We start from the raw sequence: 21789 nt of genomic DNA on the forward strand, positions 1-21789 counted from the left end.
ACTTTTTTTCTAATTTTATTGCCCAAAAATGAATTAATTTTAAATCATAAGCAGTTAAACTCAAATTAAAATGCAGTTTTCTCAAAACTATGGGTTTTTGACAGTGATTTGCAAAGGATTGACATGACGGTAAAAACCATGGTATAAACTGTCATGTGTCAAAAACTTGCCAACCCTGTTACATACATATTTAATAGTAGCTATTCTTATGTTTCATGACTCTACTTTTTAGAATATATTTTTCTACTTTTTAAAGCATATTTAACTCTGAACTTGTTATCTTGAAAACTAATATAAACAAGTTATCAAATATTTCTAACTATCTTGTATTATATTCAGTCATATAGTTCAGATTGCTACAGAGATTTATAATTGTGTTGTTATCCTGTCACATTATATAGGATTATTTTTAAATGCCAAAACTTTTTACATTTTGGTTGGCAGTATTTGCTTCCTTATATAAATATTTTATTACTTTAAAATATAGCAACGTACTTCTTGACCGTATTTAGTATGTTAGAAAAGAATATCAATAGTAAAATTAAAATAAATCATACATATTAATTGCACTTATTTATATTTTCAGTTATTTACAAAATTTTCAATTTCTTAAAAAATTAAAAAAATTTGCCAACATAAATTACAAGTATATAAGTTATATACATAACAAGTATATATTTAGACTATAATGTTGATGTAAATTCTTGTTTATAAAGATCTGCTATCAAAGAGGTTGGGATATCATCCAATTCGTTACAAACATCTGATATGCAATCATCTAGTAAGGATTCTGAAACCCTATTTAAAAAAGAACATTTTTAAATAATTTTAGCACTTGAAACAAAGCATTTTTTTTTTACTTTTCTAATTCTAAGTATTAGAAAACAAGGCTACAGTTTTACTACAGAAAATACAGGTAAGTCAAGCTTGGAAAAAAAAATATTTCATTTAAAATCAATAGAAAATAGTTTTGTATAGCTTCATTAAAACAATATACAATTTTTTTTATGTTCTCCATTAGACTCTTGCTAATGGAAATTATTTTAAGAAAGTATATAACTTAAAAAAAAAAACAAAAAAAACATGTAACAACTAACAAAAAAACAGGTAGTACTTTTTTACACAACTGTCCACCCGTTAATACACTGATTAAAGCACTGAACTATCATAGTAAAGGACCAGGTTATTTATCACCTGTGTTAACTTTAAGTCCACCCAGTTTCATATTGATGGTATGACCTTGCTAAGAAAGTAAAAGTGGATGGTGCACAATGAATATCATCGTGCTTTTGGTTTTGAAAAATATTATGTTTCAAGCACTGGAAACATGTCTACTGTTATTTCCTATTTAAATATTTTTGAAGCGCATTTAGATTTTAATCAGGTAATGGACTGAAATTTATTAGTAATGTCATTTTAAATTTTTGGGCTTTGATTATAAAGCCATAACAGAAAATTTTCAATTGCTCTTCATATTTTGCTTGATTCAGCGAGACAAGATCAATATTTTAATGTTTTTTTAATAATTCATAACAATAAAATACATGTTTAACTATATGAAAATGAAGTTGATTCCATACAGAGGTGGAATGTAAAATAATATTTACCATTTTCAATTTTTCACATAATTTTGATTAAACTGTTCATAAATTTCAAATATTGTTAGTGTGACAAATATTTCCAACAGAAAGCAATTAGCTATGGTATTTGCTTTATTTGTGAAGTGAAAAAATTAAAATAATAGTTTATCAACTTGCAAAATTTATATTTATGTGCACCATCTCATTTAATGTAAGCTATAAAAATTGTCTATGACTAATGAAAAGTTTAAAGAAAGTTGGTTTTGTTATGAATAGGTTTTTTTTTTAAATAGAAATTACTCAAATTCACAAAAGAATCTTGCAAGATGCATAATAGTTCATTATCTTTTACAAGATAAGTATTCATTATCTCTAACAAGATGAAATTTCTTTTATGAAAGTAAAAATAATGTTTTATTCTTAAAAATTATCTCTTTTTTTTTTCTTAGTGTTTTTCAAATAATTTTTTAGTACAAATTATCTTCAGAAAAACCAAGAGATTTGGCACATATATGTTAGTAAAATTCGAATAAATAAAGTAAGAAAATAAAACTTACATATTTGAAAGAGCTATAGGGTCGAAATTGTGACTTTTAGCTCGTTCAATCCTCTTTAAATACTGAAAATAGAGTTTTCGTTGTCTACTAACTCTTTGTGCCAACAGTGGATCAGTATGTAAAGTTCTAAATGGTTTTGGCGAAATTGGCTTATTAATATTAACTTGAGCTTCTTTATCATTAGTTGGAGCTGCTTGTTTGTTCACATTTGTATGACATTTTGTATTTTTACTTTGATCATCAGAAACTGTAGGAGGGCTTTGTGATGTCTTTTTCAATGAACTATAAATTGAAGAAGAACATTTTTTAAATGCTATTTTTACAACTAATATGCATTACATTTTGCAGAAAGATTAAAAGAATAATCATTAATTTATGCCATTAACACTGCCATTTTAATTAATCATTAAATTCAGTGCAAATTTAACAGTTTAACTTGAGATTCTAAAGAAATTTACATTAGCTAAATACATAGATTGGATATAAATTAACTAATAGTTTTTTAAAGTTTATGAAAATTCTAAATATTGTTATAGGATTTTAGAAACATTTTCTTCAGAACATAAATACCATGAAAAAAATTATATTTTTCGATAATATAAAATTAAAAACTAAAATAAAATAACATTTTAACACCAAACATCCTTAAATAAAACAAGTGAGCACATGTAGGTATGAAAAAGGGCAGCTTCTTCAAGCATAAGGCACAATTCAAAAAGATATTTCACCTACAACACTATATACTCTACTATATTGCAGACATGTGACTACTAGAAGAAGAAATTATCTGACATTTTTTTAAAAAATCTTTTGGTACAAAGATAAATAGCACTGTCATTTTTAGGCATACATAAATGAATGTTTATATACATGTTACGGTGAATATGAATAGTTGGTTATTATTAATACTTACCAGTCAATATTAATAACTAAATAAGCTGGTTAAAATGAATAATTTAAACAAATTTATCACATTTACTGGTTATTATTAATAATAACCAATGAAGTTTGCTCAATGTCATTCTTTCACCTTTTTATTGGGGATATTTCCGTGTTGTGACCTGCCATGCCAACTACAATCACTAAGGCGTAAAATTGATTTCAAACTGGAAAAATTAAAAAGAAAAAACAAAACATGTAGGTGTTTGCCTGGGAGTAGCTATGAGTTATCAGGGGTCTGTCCAGGCCAAATTAACTACCGTTTAGTGGTACTTTCACAAATTTAACTAAAAAAAAACCAGTAGCTTCACAAAATACTTTTTCTTAAAATTTTTTTTTTGTATCCCGTAAGAAACGATAAATGCATATTTTTGTGTTGATTTTTTAGTATAATTTTTAATTTTCACAAATTATGTCTAATTTTGCATTAAAATAGGTACCTCTCAGAAAAACCTAGACAGACCCCTGGTTATATAGTTTGAGTTGGCCCCTTTTTGATTTCTTAATTTTTTTTTTAGTTTATTGTGGGCCGCTGCCCGGAAGTTGCGAAGATTTGGCAGTTATTCTACCAGAGATCATATTATACAGACATTTTTACACTGATATTAATATTGACCGTTTAGTATTAATAACCAGATTTATTACTTTAACCGTTACATATATATAGAAAAAAATTTCATATTCCACCTTTTTAATTTTTTTGCAAGTCATCATTGCATAAAATAAAAAAAAGATTCTAAAAACTGTGAAGTCTGTGGGCAATTACAGAAAAAATATTAATGATAAAACCAAGTGTATTTACAACATAATCAACTTCAAAAAGGGGCTAATTAAATGTGCATTTCAGTATTCACAGCTTATAATAAATAATATTGCATTAAAAATATCGATATTTAAAAAAAATAGTGAATACTCAGGTGTGCAATCATAATAATGATCAAGTGCATGATTTTAAAAAAATCATATGAAAATCAACAGCATAAGCTGAAAAAAAAGCCCTATCAAAATGCTACCTGGATTTAGAGCAAATCTACCTCATCAAAAAGTAATTACTCAAGCGTGCGATTTGAATTTTTCATTTTAAAAGTAACATAGTGTAAAAATATCAGAATTTAAAAAGCCACTTAGATATTAGTAATAATGTGAAAACTAAAAAAGTGTATCGAAAAAACAGTGGCATTAAGCTTTTTTTATGCCACTAAAGCAAGAAATGTAAGGCTTCCCAAAAATAAATCTTATGCAATTTATTTTTTATTAACTTTTCTTTATCAAATGCCAGTCACTTGACCGCTAGAGTGTTAAACAACAAACTTTCCAATATTTTTTCATTCAACTAGAGAAAAGATAGAGCAGGGCATTCATCAAGATGCAAAGCAGTTATATCCTGGCCAGTCATACAAAGAGAAAATGTGGGGGAGTCAGCAATGTTAAACAGAAAAGATGGGCACAAATACAATCACACCCCATTAGGAGATGTTTTATAAGCCTAATTGTGATTTCTTTAAAAAAATTTTTTCATAAGAAATACCTTAAGTCAAAGAAAGGGATTTTCTTGATTTTTGCACGAGTCTCTGGAGATGTCTGATGCAGGTGAATATTCCTTTTTGAAGAAACAGTATTTCTTTCCTAAAAATATTGATTATAATCAACTCTCAAATCAATCAAAAATTGTAAAATAAATGTAATATTAAATGAAAGAAATTTTTTAAAAAAAAATTATAATTATGATATATTTTGTTAGTAGAAAATAAGATATCCACATTAATAACAATATTTTAAATTTTTTTTTAACAAGGAACTACCATAAAATATAAACAAAAATTTAAAAAAAAATTAGTTATTACACAAAAAGAATTTAAAGTCATAGCATATATTCATAATGGCCAAGGTTAATTTATTTCAAATAATGCTTTATAATTCATGCATAACCTTAACATGAGGAAAAAGGATATTTTGAAGTCTCTTCTAATTTTTCCGATTGATCATATTTTAAAATTTAATTTGCTTCAAATAAGTCATAATCATAATCACTCAGAACATTACTATTTTTGTAAAAAAATTCAAGTTATTACTTACAAAAATTTAAAATTTTGAATACATGTTCAAAATAAGATTATATACGACAGCAAAATTTATAATTTTTAATACAAAACCTTAGCTTGATTTTTTTGTTGTAATGAACTTTAATCCTTGTATATATTAGTGTAGTATTGTCTATTACTTTGATACAGGAACATATAAATTGCTTTTGAAATAATAAATTCTCTCTAATTTATTACATTATTGCAGCTTGTTATTTAAAAAAATTTTTCTAAACAATATAGATATTGTATCCTACTCCTACACCTTTCAAATCAATTATTTTAAAGTTTGCTAATTTCTGATATTTGTATATTTTAATTTTATGAACAGTAAATATAGAAATTTCTTTATCTATAAATTCAACTTATGTTTTAAGACTTTTCAATAGCTTTTTTTAAATAAGATTTTTTTTTTTAGTTTTTAAAATTCAGACTTCTATAGAAGTTTAGAAGCTTTTGTATATTATTTTTACCAATGATAGCTTTTCAAATCTTGAACATTTAAAAAAGAATAAAATGGAAATTCCAGAAATTTTTTTTTTTTACTACAGTTTTTATTCAATGAATTCTAAACCAAACAAACAACTTTTTTCTATAACTCAATAGTTATAAAGAAATGTACTATAATTTTAATTTTTTAAACATACCTTTACGGGATTAGAACTTATTTTTTCAAGCTTCATAAACCTGATTCTATTCAAAGCTAGTATTTCTTCTCCCAATAAATCATCTACTATGCCATCTATAGCAGTTTCAATATTTTCATCCTGCATATTTAATTTAATGATTTTGTTAAAAATAAAAAATTATTTACTCAGAAGAACAATGTTTGTTTATTCAGTAATTGCAGTACAATGTTTTATATAATAACTTACTCTATCAGTAGGAGGCTCCAGCTGAATCAAAGTTTTCTCTTCTTTAGATTTTGCAATGGGGGCTACTTTATTTTTCCTTCAATAAAATAATATAAATGTTGTAGTTTAAAGGATTGATTTGCCTATGGAAACAGAACTCATCATTTTGCAATGCACCATGCAAATTTACCCTAAATATATTTAGACTAATTGGAAAATATATATTTCATTACTCAAATAGCCTGATTTAATTTAGACAACTTGCAATAAGACTAGAGTAGTTGATAACCTTTTTAAGGCTTATTGCAATGAGTCTAAGCTGATAAAATAATTTTTACAACATTTTTAAATTAGGATTAAGACATAAGGACTGCATGTAACAAGCTTAAAAAGTTACTGATTGATTATAAAATATTGAACACATTAGAAGTTTTTTTTCTTCTTAAAAATTTCCTATGAGCTGCACAATCAGTCTTCCCAATGAGCAGATCTAGTGCGCTCTCCAGAAGTGGTATCCACTCTTCCAGGACCACCACAATGGGTTAGTTACCGTTGGCCATGTTAATTTGGACATCTAGTTTCTGCCACACTAGATGGCGGCACCGAGACTCTATTTGGATGCTAAAGTGCACTAGGAATTTAATTTTGCCGGAAATGCCAAGAGCCAATAAGGCACTCCAGGGATTTTTTACATGCCGCATAATCATACGACATGGCCGCTGAGGATTTTCTGCTTCCCGAAAATCCGGTGTCTGGGGATTGAACCCGCAGACTTCAGCTCAGAAGGCCGATGACAAACCAACAGCGCCACCCACACACATTAGAAGATGCTGATCACATCTGGAAGAAGCTGGATCTTTCAATTAGCTCACATAATATACAGTATAACCTCAAAAATCTAGACAGCTAAGAGAATGAAATTCGAAAAATTCCTGATTTTAGATATTTTTCTTAAGTTAATAGAGAAGTCAAAGCTATGGGCCCAAAATTATAAAGAAATGTGCAAATCATTTTGCCTTCATGTTTTGCATAATTAGATAAAGTTAAAAATATCTATGATGAGGTTTTTTAATCTAATTGATCCTACAACCCTCAACATTTTCAAAACCTAATAATAGAAAGGAAATACTTTAGGAAACTATAGAGTCTCACTAAACTCACACTAACTAATTTATGGAATATTTGCAAAATTTATAAAAACAATATTTTCATTCAAGGTTTGATTTTACTAAAACTTCAATTGGTAATGTATAATTGTTGCACTTTCACAAAAAGCTTAGATTATATGTAGATAGAGATTAATGCCAATTTACTACAAAACAATATATTTTTAATTTACTTTCACTAAAAAGATTTTTTCTCATTTTTACTAAAATAATAAAACTATTCTCCACTTTTTATCAAAACAAAAATAGTATTATTTCAAAGCAATAAAATGAAATAAATTTATTGTTTTTTTTATTACAGTGTATCTTTATTTTCTGTTCACGAGAAGCTATTGTGAAACAAATAACTTGTAGCACAATATATATAATAATAATAAAATAAGATTAAAAGTGTATTACAGCACAACAAAAAATAGAAGAAATTTTAAACACCTTATTTTAGTAGGAATATTTTGCGGGAGCTTTTTACTTTTCTTCATAGACGTTTTTGTTTTATTTTCCAAAGACTTTGCCGTAGTTTTACCAATAACTTTGGGCTTGTTTATTAATGAGGATAGATAGGCATTTCTAGATATTAATCTTTGTTTCTGAAAATTAAGCACAAAAATATAATTAGAAGTAATTATACAACAAACCAGCATATTGAAAATATAACAAAACTCCTTACTGTAAAATTTTTTTATAAGCAATTTCAAAAAAGGCTAATTGGAACACCACATCATTAAAAATTTGGTGTTAAATATGCTGAACACTCAAAATGGGAGATTCATTGCTGTATTATAAATTAAATTTCTTTTTCTGATAAGAGCATTTTCTTTTAATCTTATTAACAAGAGTGCACCATTTCTAGCATAAAATAATTTTTATTTTCACTATCAACTAAATTTGTTTACAATTAAGGATAGTTAAAATTAGAAAAGTCTACAGCAGTTGGATTTTTGATATTACACTCTGATTTAAACCATCAAAACCTGGTTAAAACCATTAAAAATCTTGGATGATAACGACAGTGTCACTATGTATGAAGTTCTTCATTTAAAACAATTTAAAATACAGGCATACTAATATATAAATATCTGCTAATATAATTAACAATAATTCTACTTAAGTAGACATTATAATTAAGGAAAAAAGACACAAAAATTTTACTTTATATTCATATTTTCTTTTTTTGAGATCTCTTATCGTTTCATGGAGTTTTGAAATCAACTTGTTGACATCTTTACATAGTGACCTGATTATTATTATATAGAGGAAAGAGAATTTTTTTTTTGTTCTTATAATTTTGAAGAACGTTCTTCTTGTTAACTTAAAAGTCTCATTAAAACTGCACGAAATTCAAATTATAACATTGGAATAATTCATAAACTAAATCAACAAAAATTTTAATAAAATAACAAAGGATTCCAAGCAATTCACAATCCTAGTAATTTTACAACTTTTAAATTACTAGAAGCCTTGCCTACATATTACCTTAATAAGTAATGTTATGTTGGCATAAATAACTATTAGAATATTCGTATAGTTTATCAGAATAGTTCTTTTTATGCTTTTCACTGTTATCTTAAAAGCAATTTAATATACATAGAGGTTCTAATGGATCTTTTGTAAGCATATAGTGATCTATATTTCAAGCTTTCTTTTTTCAAGACATTGTCTCTCCAACTTTTCACCTTATGGGGAGAGTAGATACTGCTAATGTCAACCTTCATCTTTGAAAAGGTACCCCAGCATAGAATCAAGTTAACATGTCTTATATACTAGTGAATTGGAATTTTATTTTTGTAGTGGCAGACACACTATAGCACTCCCCCACCAGAATTTTATCTGTAATAGAATTCTATGAACGGGATACCACTAGTTGATTAATTGCTGTTTTGTGAGTAGCCGGGAGAGCTCTATTAAGATCATCATACTTTTAAATACTGATCCTGGTTGCTCCTGTGATGCGTATGTGCCAATCAAGTGTATGTGTTGTGTGTGATCGAGACTGAGAAGCAACAGAGTGAGGAGAAGGATAATGTCACAGTCACATGTAGCAAGTCAACTGTTCAATGTGGACCATCCATCAAGGTAGGCGTGTTCAGATCGAAGTGGGCGCTACTGTCAAGATAGGCGTATTCAGATCAAAATGGGAGTTTCTGTCAAGGTAGGATGATCATATCACGTCCAGGTCATCAATATGGGGAGAGTAGGTATTGCCAATGTCAACTTTCATCTATGAAAAGGTACCCTACTATAGAGTCGAGTTAACATGTCTTATATACTAGTGAATTGGAATTGTATTTTTGTAGTGGTAGACACACTACCATCTTTTCTTAAGCTATTAAAAAAATAATTAAGATAAAATTATTTCTTTAGTAAAATAAATGTTATTATACTGTATTTAAAAATTACACATTGTATGAAAGCATTATCTTAAGTACACTCTTACTTCAAGATTAGGAGGAAGGAAAAATCCTTTATTTCGAGGACTTGGAGCAGATTGTGGTTTAGTTATTTTATGTGCTGCAGATGAATGAAGCCTTTGAAGACTGCTTAGAAGACTAGCTCTTATTATGTTCTGTCGCTGCTCTATTGTAAAGCAAAAGATCAATTATTGTTTTTAACTTGAAACAGAGTAAAAATAAAATAAAGATTCTTTGTAACTGGCTGATGTCAAAACATTTATTCCACATCTGTACTTTGATATTTCACTCATACATGGTAATAAGTCATAAGATTTATGAAATCATAAACTTTTTTAATTTAAAATAACCTTAAAGGCTTTATTTCTAATTATTTAAGAAAATTAAAACATTACCATTTACATTTTAATGCAATTTTCACTGTAAACCATTTAAATTTTCTTTTATTCAAGTAGAAAAAAAGTTTATATTTCAAATTTAAAATATAAGTTTCTAATATTCGTAGGGAAAATTTTTCTAAAAATTTTAGAAGTTTCCTTCTTGATGGTCAATTTAAACATGTAGTAATCTAGACAATTCTAAACTTCATGTGGCATAATGTCTATTAAAACTTTTAACACATATTTTAATACATATTACTGAATTGCACATTACTACAGATTATTTTTAAACATATTATTATGCATTCCTTGTTAAATCACTACAATGATCTTGTAAGCATTGTTAAAGAAAAAATTAAAAAAAATTAAATTATGAACCTTACCACCCAAGAGGTTTAATGTTGATTCATTTCCCAAAAGTCTATTTTCTGTTATGTCATTTTGAATGATTGCCTAAACAGAAAAGGATAGTTAAAATTTTAAAAAATAAATAATAAATTATATTGCAACATCTCAATAATATTGCAACTTAATTTACGTGATACGAATGGGTCCGTTGGGTTATACGACAAATTATAATAGAAATTCAATATATATTCGTGTTGAATAGCAAGACTATTCAACACGCCTTCAAGTATAGTTCGTTCCCCAGGAGTTGGCACTCGGATCCTCTTCCTAGGATTAAGAGTTTATTTCAGCGCGGGAGTAAGAGGAGAAACGTCTCTGCCCTTGAAATTGAGACAACCCTTAATGCGTGCCAAACGCAAACAATGAATTCCTTATGTCTCAAAAAGGACAAACTATTCACTTAAAAGAGAGAAATATCATCAAATTTATGAAATATTTAATGTTAAAAAAATACACAAAAAATTGTGAAATAAATATTTTTGTCATACGGTCGCCAAATAGCAACCCTGTTCAGGATTGTTCACATCCTTCTCCCAAAAATAGCGAAATAGTATCGTCGGATACCACGTGATAAAGGCGGAGCCAAGTGCCAAGTCCTGGTGAACGAGCTATAGCTGCTTCTTCTACCATACAGTGTTACGAACTGAGCAAGTCTGGTCACATAACTCAGTGCAAAAGAACTGGTGATTTTTCTACCAGTAAACTAGACCACAAGCATTGCAAACGGAGTTGGCCCAGTCACGGTTAATGGAGAATATTAACTGCTTTTCAGAAACATAAGTTGAACATATTTTGTTGAACTCAGAAATGTTTATGCATTTTGAAAGCGGAAACACTTTTAGTTTTTTTTTTCTAAAAGAAGGCACAACTCTAAATCAGTTAAATGTAGATATCATTAATTAACTTTTGTTGAGACAAGAAAAAATATTTGAGATTTAGGGAAACATTGCATGCAAGTAATATCAAATATTACACTACCTTTTTATGTATTCTAATACTAGGAAACTAATTTATAACATTTTTAAAAAAAAGTAAATTTAAAAAAAAATATTTATTTATTTTCATATACATTTCTTGAACTTGTTATAGAAAATAATTTTATTATTTAAGTATTGTAATGATATAATTTTTCTTTTCTTCAAAAAGACAGTGTCCAACAGCAGGCTCAGCTAGATTCCCTGGAAACATTGACATAATGCGTAAATTTCACTCTTTGATAAATAAATTTACTGCTAAACCAAAATATTTAAATGTATGATTTGACTAAACAAAATTATTAATTATTCTTACTTATCACAAAGTAAATGGCTTTTTTATAGCAATGTTTTCATTACATACGAATACACTGTTGACAAAAAAAATTTACCAAAAGAAATCGTTTCACCTAAAAATATTATGCAAATTGCAAAAGAGTTAAGACTAACTATCTCTAAATTAAAAGATACTCTTCCGAAAAAAGAAACTCCTTTAAAAGCTTTTAACTACAGAATATTATTAGTATTTAATATAGCATATTAACTAAATATAACTAATTTATCTCAGCAAATAATCAACAATATAAAAATATTCATGTAATGAAATATACATAGTTGATTTTTAAAAATATTAAAAATTACGATAAACTTAGGCGAAAGAAAATAATTATTTACCAAAAGTATGACTTGCAGTTTTCATTATAACTAAACATACACCACTGGAAATGATTCTAAAATTTTGGTATATTTTCACACTTAAGATATTCATAAAACAAAAAGGTTTTTTTAAAGTATACATGCACAGTTCTACATCAATATTTAAAAAATTGCATCAAATATAATTTTGATGTATAAAAATATTAGACATATAGAAATCAATAGATACGAAACAATAATTCATACCTTTTCCTCTTTTTTGTAATTAAGCTGCATATCGGCTACAGTAAGTTTAAGTTTCTCTAATTCAGTTTCTATGTTATTTAAAGATTTTGAGAATGGTCTTTCTTGAACTCTTTTAACAGATGCATGCTGATCTAAAAACACAAAACATCTAAGAATTACTTTTTTAAACTATATATATGCAGGGGTGATTGTGAGCCCAAGTCAGAATTCCGGACATTTTCTTGGGTTTAAAAAAAAAACAGTTTAAATTAGAAAAAAATTTAAACAAGGTTTTTTCCTTTTTCTAAATATTTCTTAGTTTACTTAAAATATATTTAAAATTGTTCACATACCTATACCATTTACACATACTTATGATGACCTGGAGAAGTAATTAAAATTTACAAATATGTCTTTCTTTCTTGAGTTTATGATTATAACAACTATTTACTGATAAAAAATGAATATTAATCATGAATATAAGCTTATAAAGTATCTCTCTGGCTCTCCCTTACAAACAAATAAAATAAACTGTGTTTTTAAGTTCCACCTTTGAAAATTTGATTTCCGGAAACTTCTGTGATCAATTATTTTCTGAAACATCTGGACCTTCGATCTCCGGAAACTTCCGAATCACTGTTAGCGAAAAATCCGGAAATCCGGATTTTTTCCGGAGCACAATCAGCCCTGTATATGATGTGTTCTGTAATTACACCATTTAATATACATATTGTAAATGAAAATACAAGATCTACAATTTAGGGGAGCACAAACTTTTGGAGTAAGGAGCCGCATACATATTTAGTCATGTCAGCAGCAACTATTATAATTTTTATCAAAGCATTAGTGCTCTAAGCACTAAATTCTTTATTACTAAACGTCGTAAAATATTTGCAGAAAATTAAACACTTTTAATTATTTGCATTTATTCCAAAATAAAAAACAGTTTTTTTCAAAACTTTTTCCATTTTTCATAAATATTGAATCATTTGATATATTTGATATATGGTGGGGAAAATATAAATTTAGACAAAAAAAAACTGTAGTGCTTACACAATGAAAGTGAAAAAAAATGAGTAATATACATTTGAATTAAATATTTTTATAGAAGAAAATTTATAGCGTTTTAACAAAAACTAAGCATTAAAACAAAACCATTATAGAACAAAATAAGATTCAATATTTATTTGGTATTGAATCTTATCAGATACTATTTATGTTTCTTGAATTATAAGAGGTCTTACAAGATTTAAATAAGAAACTTTTTTTTTGCTTTTTCCAAAAAAAAAATCACCCAAGATAAAAAAAAAACATTTAAACAAAATAAATTACAAGCAGCAAGCAGTGTGATAAGTCAGATGCACAATTTAAAACTCGCAAGTTGTAATATCTTAATAAATGTATCAGAATTTTAAAAACTCTATGGAAATTATTAATTATAAATGCCAAAAAGTGATTGAGAATCCACTTGGATTTATGATGAAATTGATAAAAATATAGCAAGGCAAAGGGTGATTACTCAAATTCAAAATTCGTGCATTGTAATATCAGATTAAAAACATTAGGTCTTATAAAACTATGTGGAATTTTGTAGCAATAACAATTAAAAAAGCGATAGAGAAACAGCATAGATTTATTTTCAAAAATAATGAATCCACTATATTTATTAGGAGGTTCGCAGATGATGAGCAAACATCAAAATCTTGAAATACATATGATATAATTACGAAAATGCGTCAAACCTTGCATCCAAGATTTAATGCTGGACTAAGATGACCAGATTCATAAACTATGCTTTGAGTATGAATATTGGTGAAGCGTCTTCAGAAAAATTTTGCGATTTGAGAGCACCATATATTTATACGTGTAATAAAGATTTTTTTAAAAATTCATAACTAGTATCAGGTGCAGAGCCATCTTCAAACGCGATTTCATTACTAAGCAGTTTTGAAAAATATCATTCAATATTCTATCGGATTTAAATTTGTTAAGTATTTGCTAAAATTATTTTAAGAAGAATATTGTGGTTTTATTTGTTAGAATTAGCTTGGCACTTTTTGTTTATATTTGCTGAAAAACAACTTTTTCTCGCTTTAAAAGCATGCAAATTTCTGATATTTCATTACTAATTTTTTAAAAAAAATATGCGTCGGAAAATTTTGAGGACACTTGCTAGAATTCTTAAAACATTCTCTGTCCTCAGAGTTTAAAACTTTTTTAGGACAAATAATGAAATTTGAAGACTCCTCTTAAGATTTTAGGATGCCTGACAACTTTATAGTAAATACTAACTTGAAGAATCAAATAAAAAATAGATCCAAATCTTATCACATTGAGATAAATACACAGGAAGATTTCTGTGCCAGTATTTGCCACATTTTAGTGGAAACCAGACAGTAGCAGAACATAAGCTAAAATTAAATCATTACAGATAAGGACAAACTCTGGTGGTGTAATTCATAGATACCTCCCAGCAAGCTACTAGCTTATTTTTTTAAAATTTATTGCAAGTACAAGCACTGGGCAGTGGCACTCTTACAATTTCAGGTATTGCTATGCAAGAAGACCTCTAAAAGGAATAAATACTAAGAGGCTATCTTTCACAACATATGATTCTCGAGAAGAAGAAAAAATATATACTGAATTTTGAGGCAGTTTTTGAAGTGGCTTGAATTCCAACAGTTTTTTGCAGTGTGGTTGCATTTACTGGTTGACAGGAACAACAAGTACATTTATTCTTTTTACAGAATTCATTCCATTCATGGTCTTCCTTTTTAATTAGAAATTGTTGTCGAGCTTTAAACTGATAATATCGCATCTCATCATCTGTAATTCTGGAACAAGAAGACATTTTTCACACAGTTATCTTTCGAAAAACAAAGACCTGAAAAAAAAAAAGCTTAAATATGAAAAAGCAACATGAGCAGATAAATACCATAAAAAAATAATTAGAGTTCAGGAAATTTATAAAAGCTAGATTTCGCTTAAGTAGGTAATTTAATATACTTCTTTAAATAGCAAATAAGTGTATGAGCGTTACGTTTTTATTGTTTACATTTTAAAATCAGAATTATATGTTTACATCAATATAGAGAAGTTTGAAACTTAACTATAAAACATGTATACAACCATTGTCTAACAAATTTTAAATATTTATTCATATGAATTAAGAATTTCACCTATAAATCTATCTTGTTAACTTCAAATAATTTGACATAAACTTTCCTTTTAAAAGTAATGTTAGCCTTGTTATTAAACATTTCAAAGAAAAACACAGATAATGTGGCGCAAAATTTAAAAACAACACGAAAAGTTAATAATCTTTAACACGAATATTATTGGTAATATCGTAATTAGTCTAATAAATTTTCAATTAAGAAACCTAAAGCTTGTCTGCAAAATTTTATTTAAAATTACCTGCTTTTCTAGTATTTTACGGTTATAGGTAATGCAAAATTATCGCAAATACGGTCATAGTTTATTCAAGATCATTTTACCAATTTCAACTCTACTTGTTAACAACAGAAACTTTAACTTTAATCTAATGTTTATATTTATATTTATCATCGTGCTTTCTATCCATTTGCTTAGTTGTTGGGAATCAAACTCTAATATTATAAATTGTTTTATTGTTTCATATTGCGGAAATTATGTTTCCCACGATTGCATTTTATTGTCGAAACACCATTTCAAGATCTCTATTTGGATATAATTGCATTAAGTCGTTTGCTAGCGCATCAACTGATTCGCATGCAGAGTTTCTAAAAGAGGGCAAATCTTCTGAGGAATCAAAATTTGACGATCGTATATTGTCTTCACTTGTTTGTCCATTAAATAAAAAGAAACTAAGATATGATGAGAAACGTCAACTTCTAATTAATGATGAACTTTCAATCGGCTATAAAATTATTAATGGAATCCCTAATATGATACCTACTGAAGCTTTGAAACTTGATAATTAGTTCAGAATAACTTTATAGTTTTACTGTTGTTTCAAAAGTGAATCTTTAGTTGTAGTTTATCGTCATAAAATCAGAAGTTGTGGTTTTGTTGTAATTATTGAAATCCATTGTATTATTTGACTTTTAATAATTTGTTGTAGTGGTAATATTCTTTTAAATTACTTACTGTAATCACGTTAAGATGGGTGATAATGCAGTTAAATGTGGTTGTAAAGGAATTAGAACATGTTTGATATGTGAAAAAGAAAAAGGAATTTCAGTTGAACCAAGCCTTGAAGAGGTTTGTTGTGATAATAATAAGATTATATTATTATGAGAGTAAATTTTATTATTCTATTTATTAAATAATTTCGTTTAATTTATGATATATTATTAATTATTTCGTTTAATTTATGATAAATTATGATATACTTAAAAAAAACATTTAACACCAGTTGTTTAAAATGTAGTTGTATCTTAGACTCTCATATTATAGGTATCTAATAGGACACTGAATTAAATAATTTTTTTCATCATAATCTAATCTTGCCTTAAATTGTGACTATTAAAATGCCAATATTTTCCTAAGCTGGTTTGTCTTGAGTGAATTCGTCAAGCATAATATTTTATTTCTTCTAATTATATATCAAATCGTTTTTTATTATTACATTATGCAAAAATGTAAATTGGCATTGCATAAATGTCTAAAGTAATGATAATTTCATAATTTTGTAGAATCCAAAAATTTATATATTTTGAAACCTCAAGAGTGTGTTTGTATTAATTAAATAAATCGCACCCTAGCAAGCAACGTGACGGAATTCAAAAAACAGCATTTGAGAAAAATCAGCTTAAAGAATACTATAAAACTAATTTTGAAATAGCACAATCTAGAAATAAGACACTTTTTGAACTTGATAGGGAACTTCATACATATTTTTTATTGACATGACCTGAAAATTGCTGTTTTTTTACTCTTTTCTTGCTACGTTGCGAAATTGCGAGCGAAATGCTTAAAGATTTTATGTACTCTAATCATAAAATACTTTTATGCAGAGTCTAAATTTTTGTTCAAAATTTTCTAACATTAGTCTTATTATTTTAAAAATACCATATTTTAATGAAAAAGAAATCTTTTTATCCCAGTCATCTCTTAGAAATTGTGCTTAGTTAACAAAACAAAAAGGTAAACTAATATTATTTAAAAATGTTTGATGAATTGCTAATCAAATTTGATGTAGGACAAATATATATTAAAATATTTCATAAATCATGTATAAATTTTTTTTTCTATTTCCAGAAAAGACTTGCTTGTGGGTATTAGACAATTTTGTTAAATAATTTAATTAAAGTTACCAAACAATGGTGTTTTATGCCAAACTTACTGTTTTAACTGTATTTAAATTATTTAAAAACCTAAAATTAAAAATGTGAGCATTTTAATTTAACATTAAAATTTTTTTTTTTTGTGCATCATTGAATTAACATTACATTTAAAAATGCAATTTTAGTTCCCAGTTTATAAATAGAACTTTAGTTTTATTTGGTATGTATGAAAAATTTAAAAATAAAAATTATTATATTTAAATATCTGTAGTGTTATTTATTTTCAATTATTTTATTAATTTATTTTTGAAATTTTGTATTTGACTAAACTCTATTGTCATTGTTAAATTAAACTTTTCCTTTGACACACTTTTTTATAAATGATGTTTCATATGTTTTAGGAAACTGTGGTGTACATTTACTGTCCTTATTGCAATCTATGTTGGTCTGAAGCTGGCAATTCAGTTGATCCTCTGTATATTGACAAAATAGCACTTATTCCTGATTTCATTAACAAAGAGGAAGAATCTTATTTAGTTTCATCAATTGATGAATTACCCTGGATGCCTTCACAATCTGGAAGGAGAAAACAAGTATGCAGTTTTTATTGATGAATTTTTTTTTTTTAAATTAGATTAGTTTTTATAATTTTACATGCTTATTAATGCAAAATTATCTTTTTAAAGTAGTCCACAGTCCTTAATTTGTCAGATTCCTTACATACTATTCGATTGTTATTGTAAGACCATTTTGGGTGTTTTATTCTGTTGCCAATTTGTTAGAAAAATTAATGTTCATCCTATGAATTTGTTAAGATATTTTAGTAGTTTTCTGAATTGATAATTCGGGATGCTTTTCAAAATTTGTGCAAACTCAAAGCTTATGTCTGGTACTTACAGAATTTTCCATTTATTTATATTCGTTAGCAGGGGTCTCCAATCCTATGCACACAAGGATCATAGTTCCTGTTCATCCTTTTAAGTATGCCTGATGCTCTACTATTGAGATAAAAGTACTTTAGTTTTCAATAAGAAGCTAAATAAGAGTGTAAACACACCTTGAAAAAATTATAAGCGTGTCTTGTCCAAAATGTCCCCTTAGATATAAAATGTTTGGAGATTCATATTCTAGAATCTACCTAATGTTTTATAGTAAAACATATTAATTACATGTTGTCTCTATTAAAATATAGATGTGACCTATAATTTTCAATAAATTTAAGCAATATAAAGCATAATAAACAATTATGCTGTATAATGTATTATATTTTAAGCATTGAGTATTGTGTTGTTTACTTGATTTCTTATATAATTAGTTTTTTTCAATTTTTCAGATTCTTCATGAAAACAAACTACCTTGTTTGTTTTTTCATTTTATATAAGATTTAATTATGATTCTGTGTTCTTTGTTATATGATTTGAGTTGTTGGAGAAAAAAAGGGAAGTGTTTAATAATGTAATTAAATTATTTGAGTATCATGATATTTCTAAAGGAAACTGCTAATGTGTTAAAATGAAATTTTTATTATTTGATATAATTTGGCACTATTAACAAGCTTATTTCTAATTTAAGCTTACAATAAAACTTGTGGAAGTGGAAAAGATACAATATATTTTGTATTGATGCTGTGATGGATAAATATATTTCACATATTTATAGTTTTATTTATAACTATAAATGTATTTCACATATTTATAGTTATAAAAATAGTTTTATTTTTTTTAAAATCATAATACAAAATTTTTCATGCAGTTTATTTCACATATTTTAAGAAATTAACAACATTGTATATTACTAATATAGCGTCCATAACACATTCAATTGTTTCTATTGTATTTATAGTGTAATGATTAATCAAATAATAAATTCTAACTTTTTGAATGATTTTTTCTTCAATGTGTCGCAATTTTGATAAAAATAATTTAGGTCCAAACATAACTACATCAATGTGCATGCTGCCAAATAAATTTTAAAATAGACTGAATAAAAATTTTAAAAAGTTATTAATTACTTCACTTTTAAAGAAACTGTTAAGTAATCATATTAAAAAGAACGTGCATTGGTTTCGCTGAGAATTTATGGAAGTAACTATTTAGATGCAGTCTTAAGAATTATTTTGATGTGGTCAGTAGATTTACTTAAAGAAAGGAAAGTCACATAAATCTTTTAAACGTGGTAAATTAAATCTTATATACTGTCTCTCAATTTTTTGAGATTTTTTAATTTAAAATGACAATGACTAATTCACTTTATTTAAATTTTTTTTTTTACAGGATTTTGGACCCAAGGCCAACTTTAAGAAGAAGAAGGTAAAACTGGGAGATTTTAAAGGATTTCCTTCTTTTGCTAAAAACATGATTGAGAGACTTCATTCTGTGGATGATCTTGTAAATTTTTTCCCTGTTGAATTATGTCATTTAGAATATACCCCTGACAGAGGTTCTTCAATCCAACCTCACATCGATGATCTATGGTTATGGGGTGATAGACTTGTAACTATCAACCTCCTGTCAAAAACTATTTTAACTTTAACCCCAACTGTTAATAGCTGTTTAAATTGTCCTGAAGAAATGCAATGTACTAACATTGTTTCTGCCTTATCAGACAAATTTAACTTTAAAGAAAAGGTCAAGCTTTGTAACCATCAATTTAATCATGAAGTTTTTAGAGACAAGCACCACTCTGATGTAAAAAGTATTTGTTCTGAATATGACACGAAAAGTATAAAAAGTGTAAAACCAGCCGTTGAGATCGTCTTGCCCCCCAGGTCTTTATTTGTGCTCTCTGGCTGTGCAAGAAATAATTGGTTTCATGAAATTAAACGGCAGGACGTTACATCTAGAAGGCTGGCAATGACATTTCGTGAACTTTCTGAAAATTTTCTTACTGAGAATGCTGATGCAGAAGAAATTTGTTGCAAGCTTCTAACAATATCTCAACAGTTTTGTGATTTTAGCAAAGGAAATGTGTGACTCAAATTTATGATTTTTATTACTGTAATTAGTGCATTTTTATTATAGTAAAGTATGATATGAAATGTGTGTCTCAAATTTATCAGTATTGAACCGAAAGTTTTGTAAAAATTCATAGGGATTGTGCTTCAATATACTTCTCAGGCTTTAATTTTAAGTGATTTATCTTACAAAAGCATTTTCAGAACTATCCTTTATTTTCTGCCTTTGATTCTATTTTAATTAATGATTTTTATTACAGTAATTAATTGATTTTTATTGTAGTAAAGTGTGACATATGTGTCTGAAAACAAAAAAATATTCAGTTTCAGTTGTTAAAGTTAACATACAGCTGATTATTTACATATGACATTACATAAAGTTACTATTTACTCATGACTTAACATAAAGTTGACATACATATGACATATGTTTCATACTTACTCCATTTACTTGTATTCAGCAATAAATTAAACAGATTCAGGGGTGATTGTGGTCCGGGGGTACCCCGGCATTCCGGGTTTTTCGTATTATCGTTCCTGGTATAAAATCGGGAGCTTTACCTTTCAGTTTCATCAAAAAATCACAAATTGAATAGAAAGTTCGCAAAATAGCGATAAACGCTCTTTTGTAGCAACCCTCAGGCAAGGATTCGTACTACGCTGGTCCGAGGCTAGGAGCAGTAGCGGAAGGGGGTGAAGAGTGTGAGAGAGGAGAGGAAGAATTCGTTTCTTCTCCTTTTGCTTGTGTTGGGAAAGGCATGACGCTGGAGGGTGGATTGGGGGAAAGGAGAATGCGTGACGCTGTTGCGGGGAGGGATTGGGAAAAGAAAATCTTTACTGCTTGGCGAAAGCAGAGGCTGTAGGTGTAGGGTTGTAGATTTTAGTTGCGCACTGCACTACTTGTCAGCACGTGTTAAAATTTTCACTGCCGAAAGATTTTCCTCTTGCAAGTTTTGTGTTGAATATTCGGCATGCATTTTTAAAGTAATTTCGTTAATCGCATTTTTTAAGTAAGCATGAAGTTCTTAACAGAAAAAGATGACATTAGCGATCTTGAAAAAGACTGCAAGAATAAGTTTCGTTTTGAATGGTTAATTAAAAAAGACATTTTGGAAGAAGAAATCAACGTGTGGTGCCGCAAGATTGATACACCAGGTACATGTTTCTGTATTGCGTGCAATACATCAATTAAATATCACAATGAAGGGTTTAAATCCTTGATGAATCATTCTGGAACAGTTGTGCATAAGAAATGTCGTCAATCTGTTAAAAATTCCCAGATTTTAAATTCTCTTTATCCTGGATCAGAAAATTTGACGCATACTGATGAATCACGTACT

At 27.5% G+C, this 21789-nt stretch overlaps 2 protein-coding genes across 4 annotated transcripts; one reads left to right on the forward strand and one right to left on the reverse strand.

Annotated features, from left to right (window-relative positions):
* Positions 1–560: 560 nt before the first annotated feature.
* LOC107456552 (uncharacterized) lies at positions 561–15756 on the reverse strand. 3 transcript variants are annotated; one of them, XM_016074445.4, is made up of 11 exons: positions 15647–15756; positions 14870–15113; positions 12251–12381; positions 10349–10418; positions 9612–9751; positions 7610–7764; positions 6033–6108; positions 5805–5924; positions 4605–4702; positions 2138–2419; positions 561–798 (listed from the first exon to the last, which is right to left on the reverse strand). In XM_016074445.4, the coding sequence occupies exons 2-11, from the start codon at positions 15078–15080 to the stop codon at positions 684–686; spliced, it is 1398 nt and encodes a 465-aa protein (XP_015929931.1). In that variant the 5' UTR covers positions 15081–15113; positions 15647–15756; the 3' UTR covers positions 561–683. The 3 variants fall into 3 exon arrangements, with proteins under 3 accessions (XP_015929931.1, XP_015929928.2, XP_015929930.1); XM_016074442.3 differs by having other exon boundaries at positions 14870–15063; positions 15409–15656; XM_016074444.3 differs by having other exon boundaries at positions 15409–15655.
* Positions 15757–15761: 5 nt separating this feature from the next.
* On the forward strand, positions 15762–20533 carry LOC107456553 (alpha-ketoglutarate-dependent dioxygenase alkB homolog 4). The gene is made up of 3 exons (XM_016074446.4): positions 15762–16471; positions 17898–18089; positions 19770–20533. Exons 1-3 carry the CDS (start codon positions 16373–16375, stop codon positions 20466–20468), a joined length of 990 nt encoding a protein of 329 aa, XP_015929932.2. The 5' UTR covers positions 15762–16372; the 3' UTR covers positions 20469–20533.
* The last annotated feature ends 1256 nt before the right edge of the window (positions 20534–21789 follow it).

Source organism: Parasteatoda tepidariorum, chromosome 5, assembly GCF_043381705.1.
Source record: "Parasteatoda tepidariorum isolate YZ-2023 chromosome 5, CAS_Ptep_4.0, whole genome shotgun sequence".
In the NCBI taxonomy this organism is placed as follows: domain Eukaryota; kingdom Metazoa; phylum Arthropoda; class Arachnida; order Araneae; family Theridiidae; genus Parasteatoda; species Parasteatoda tepidariorum.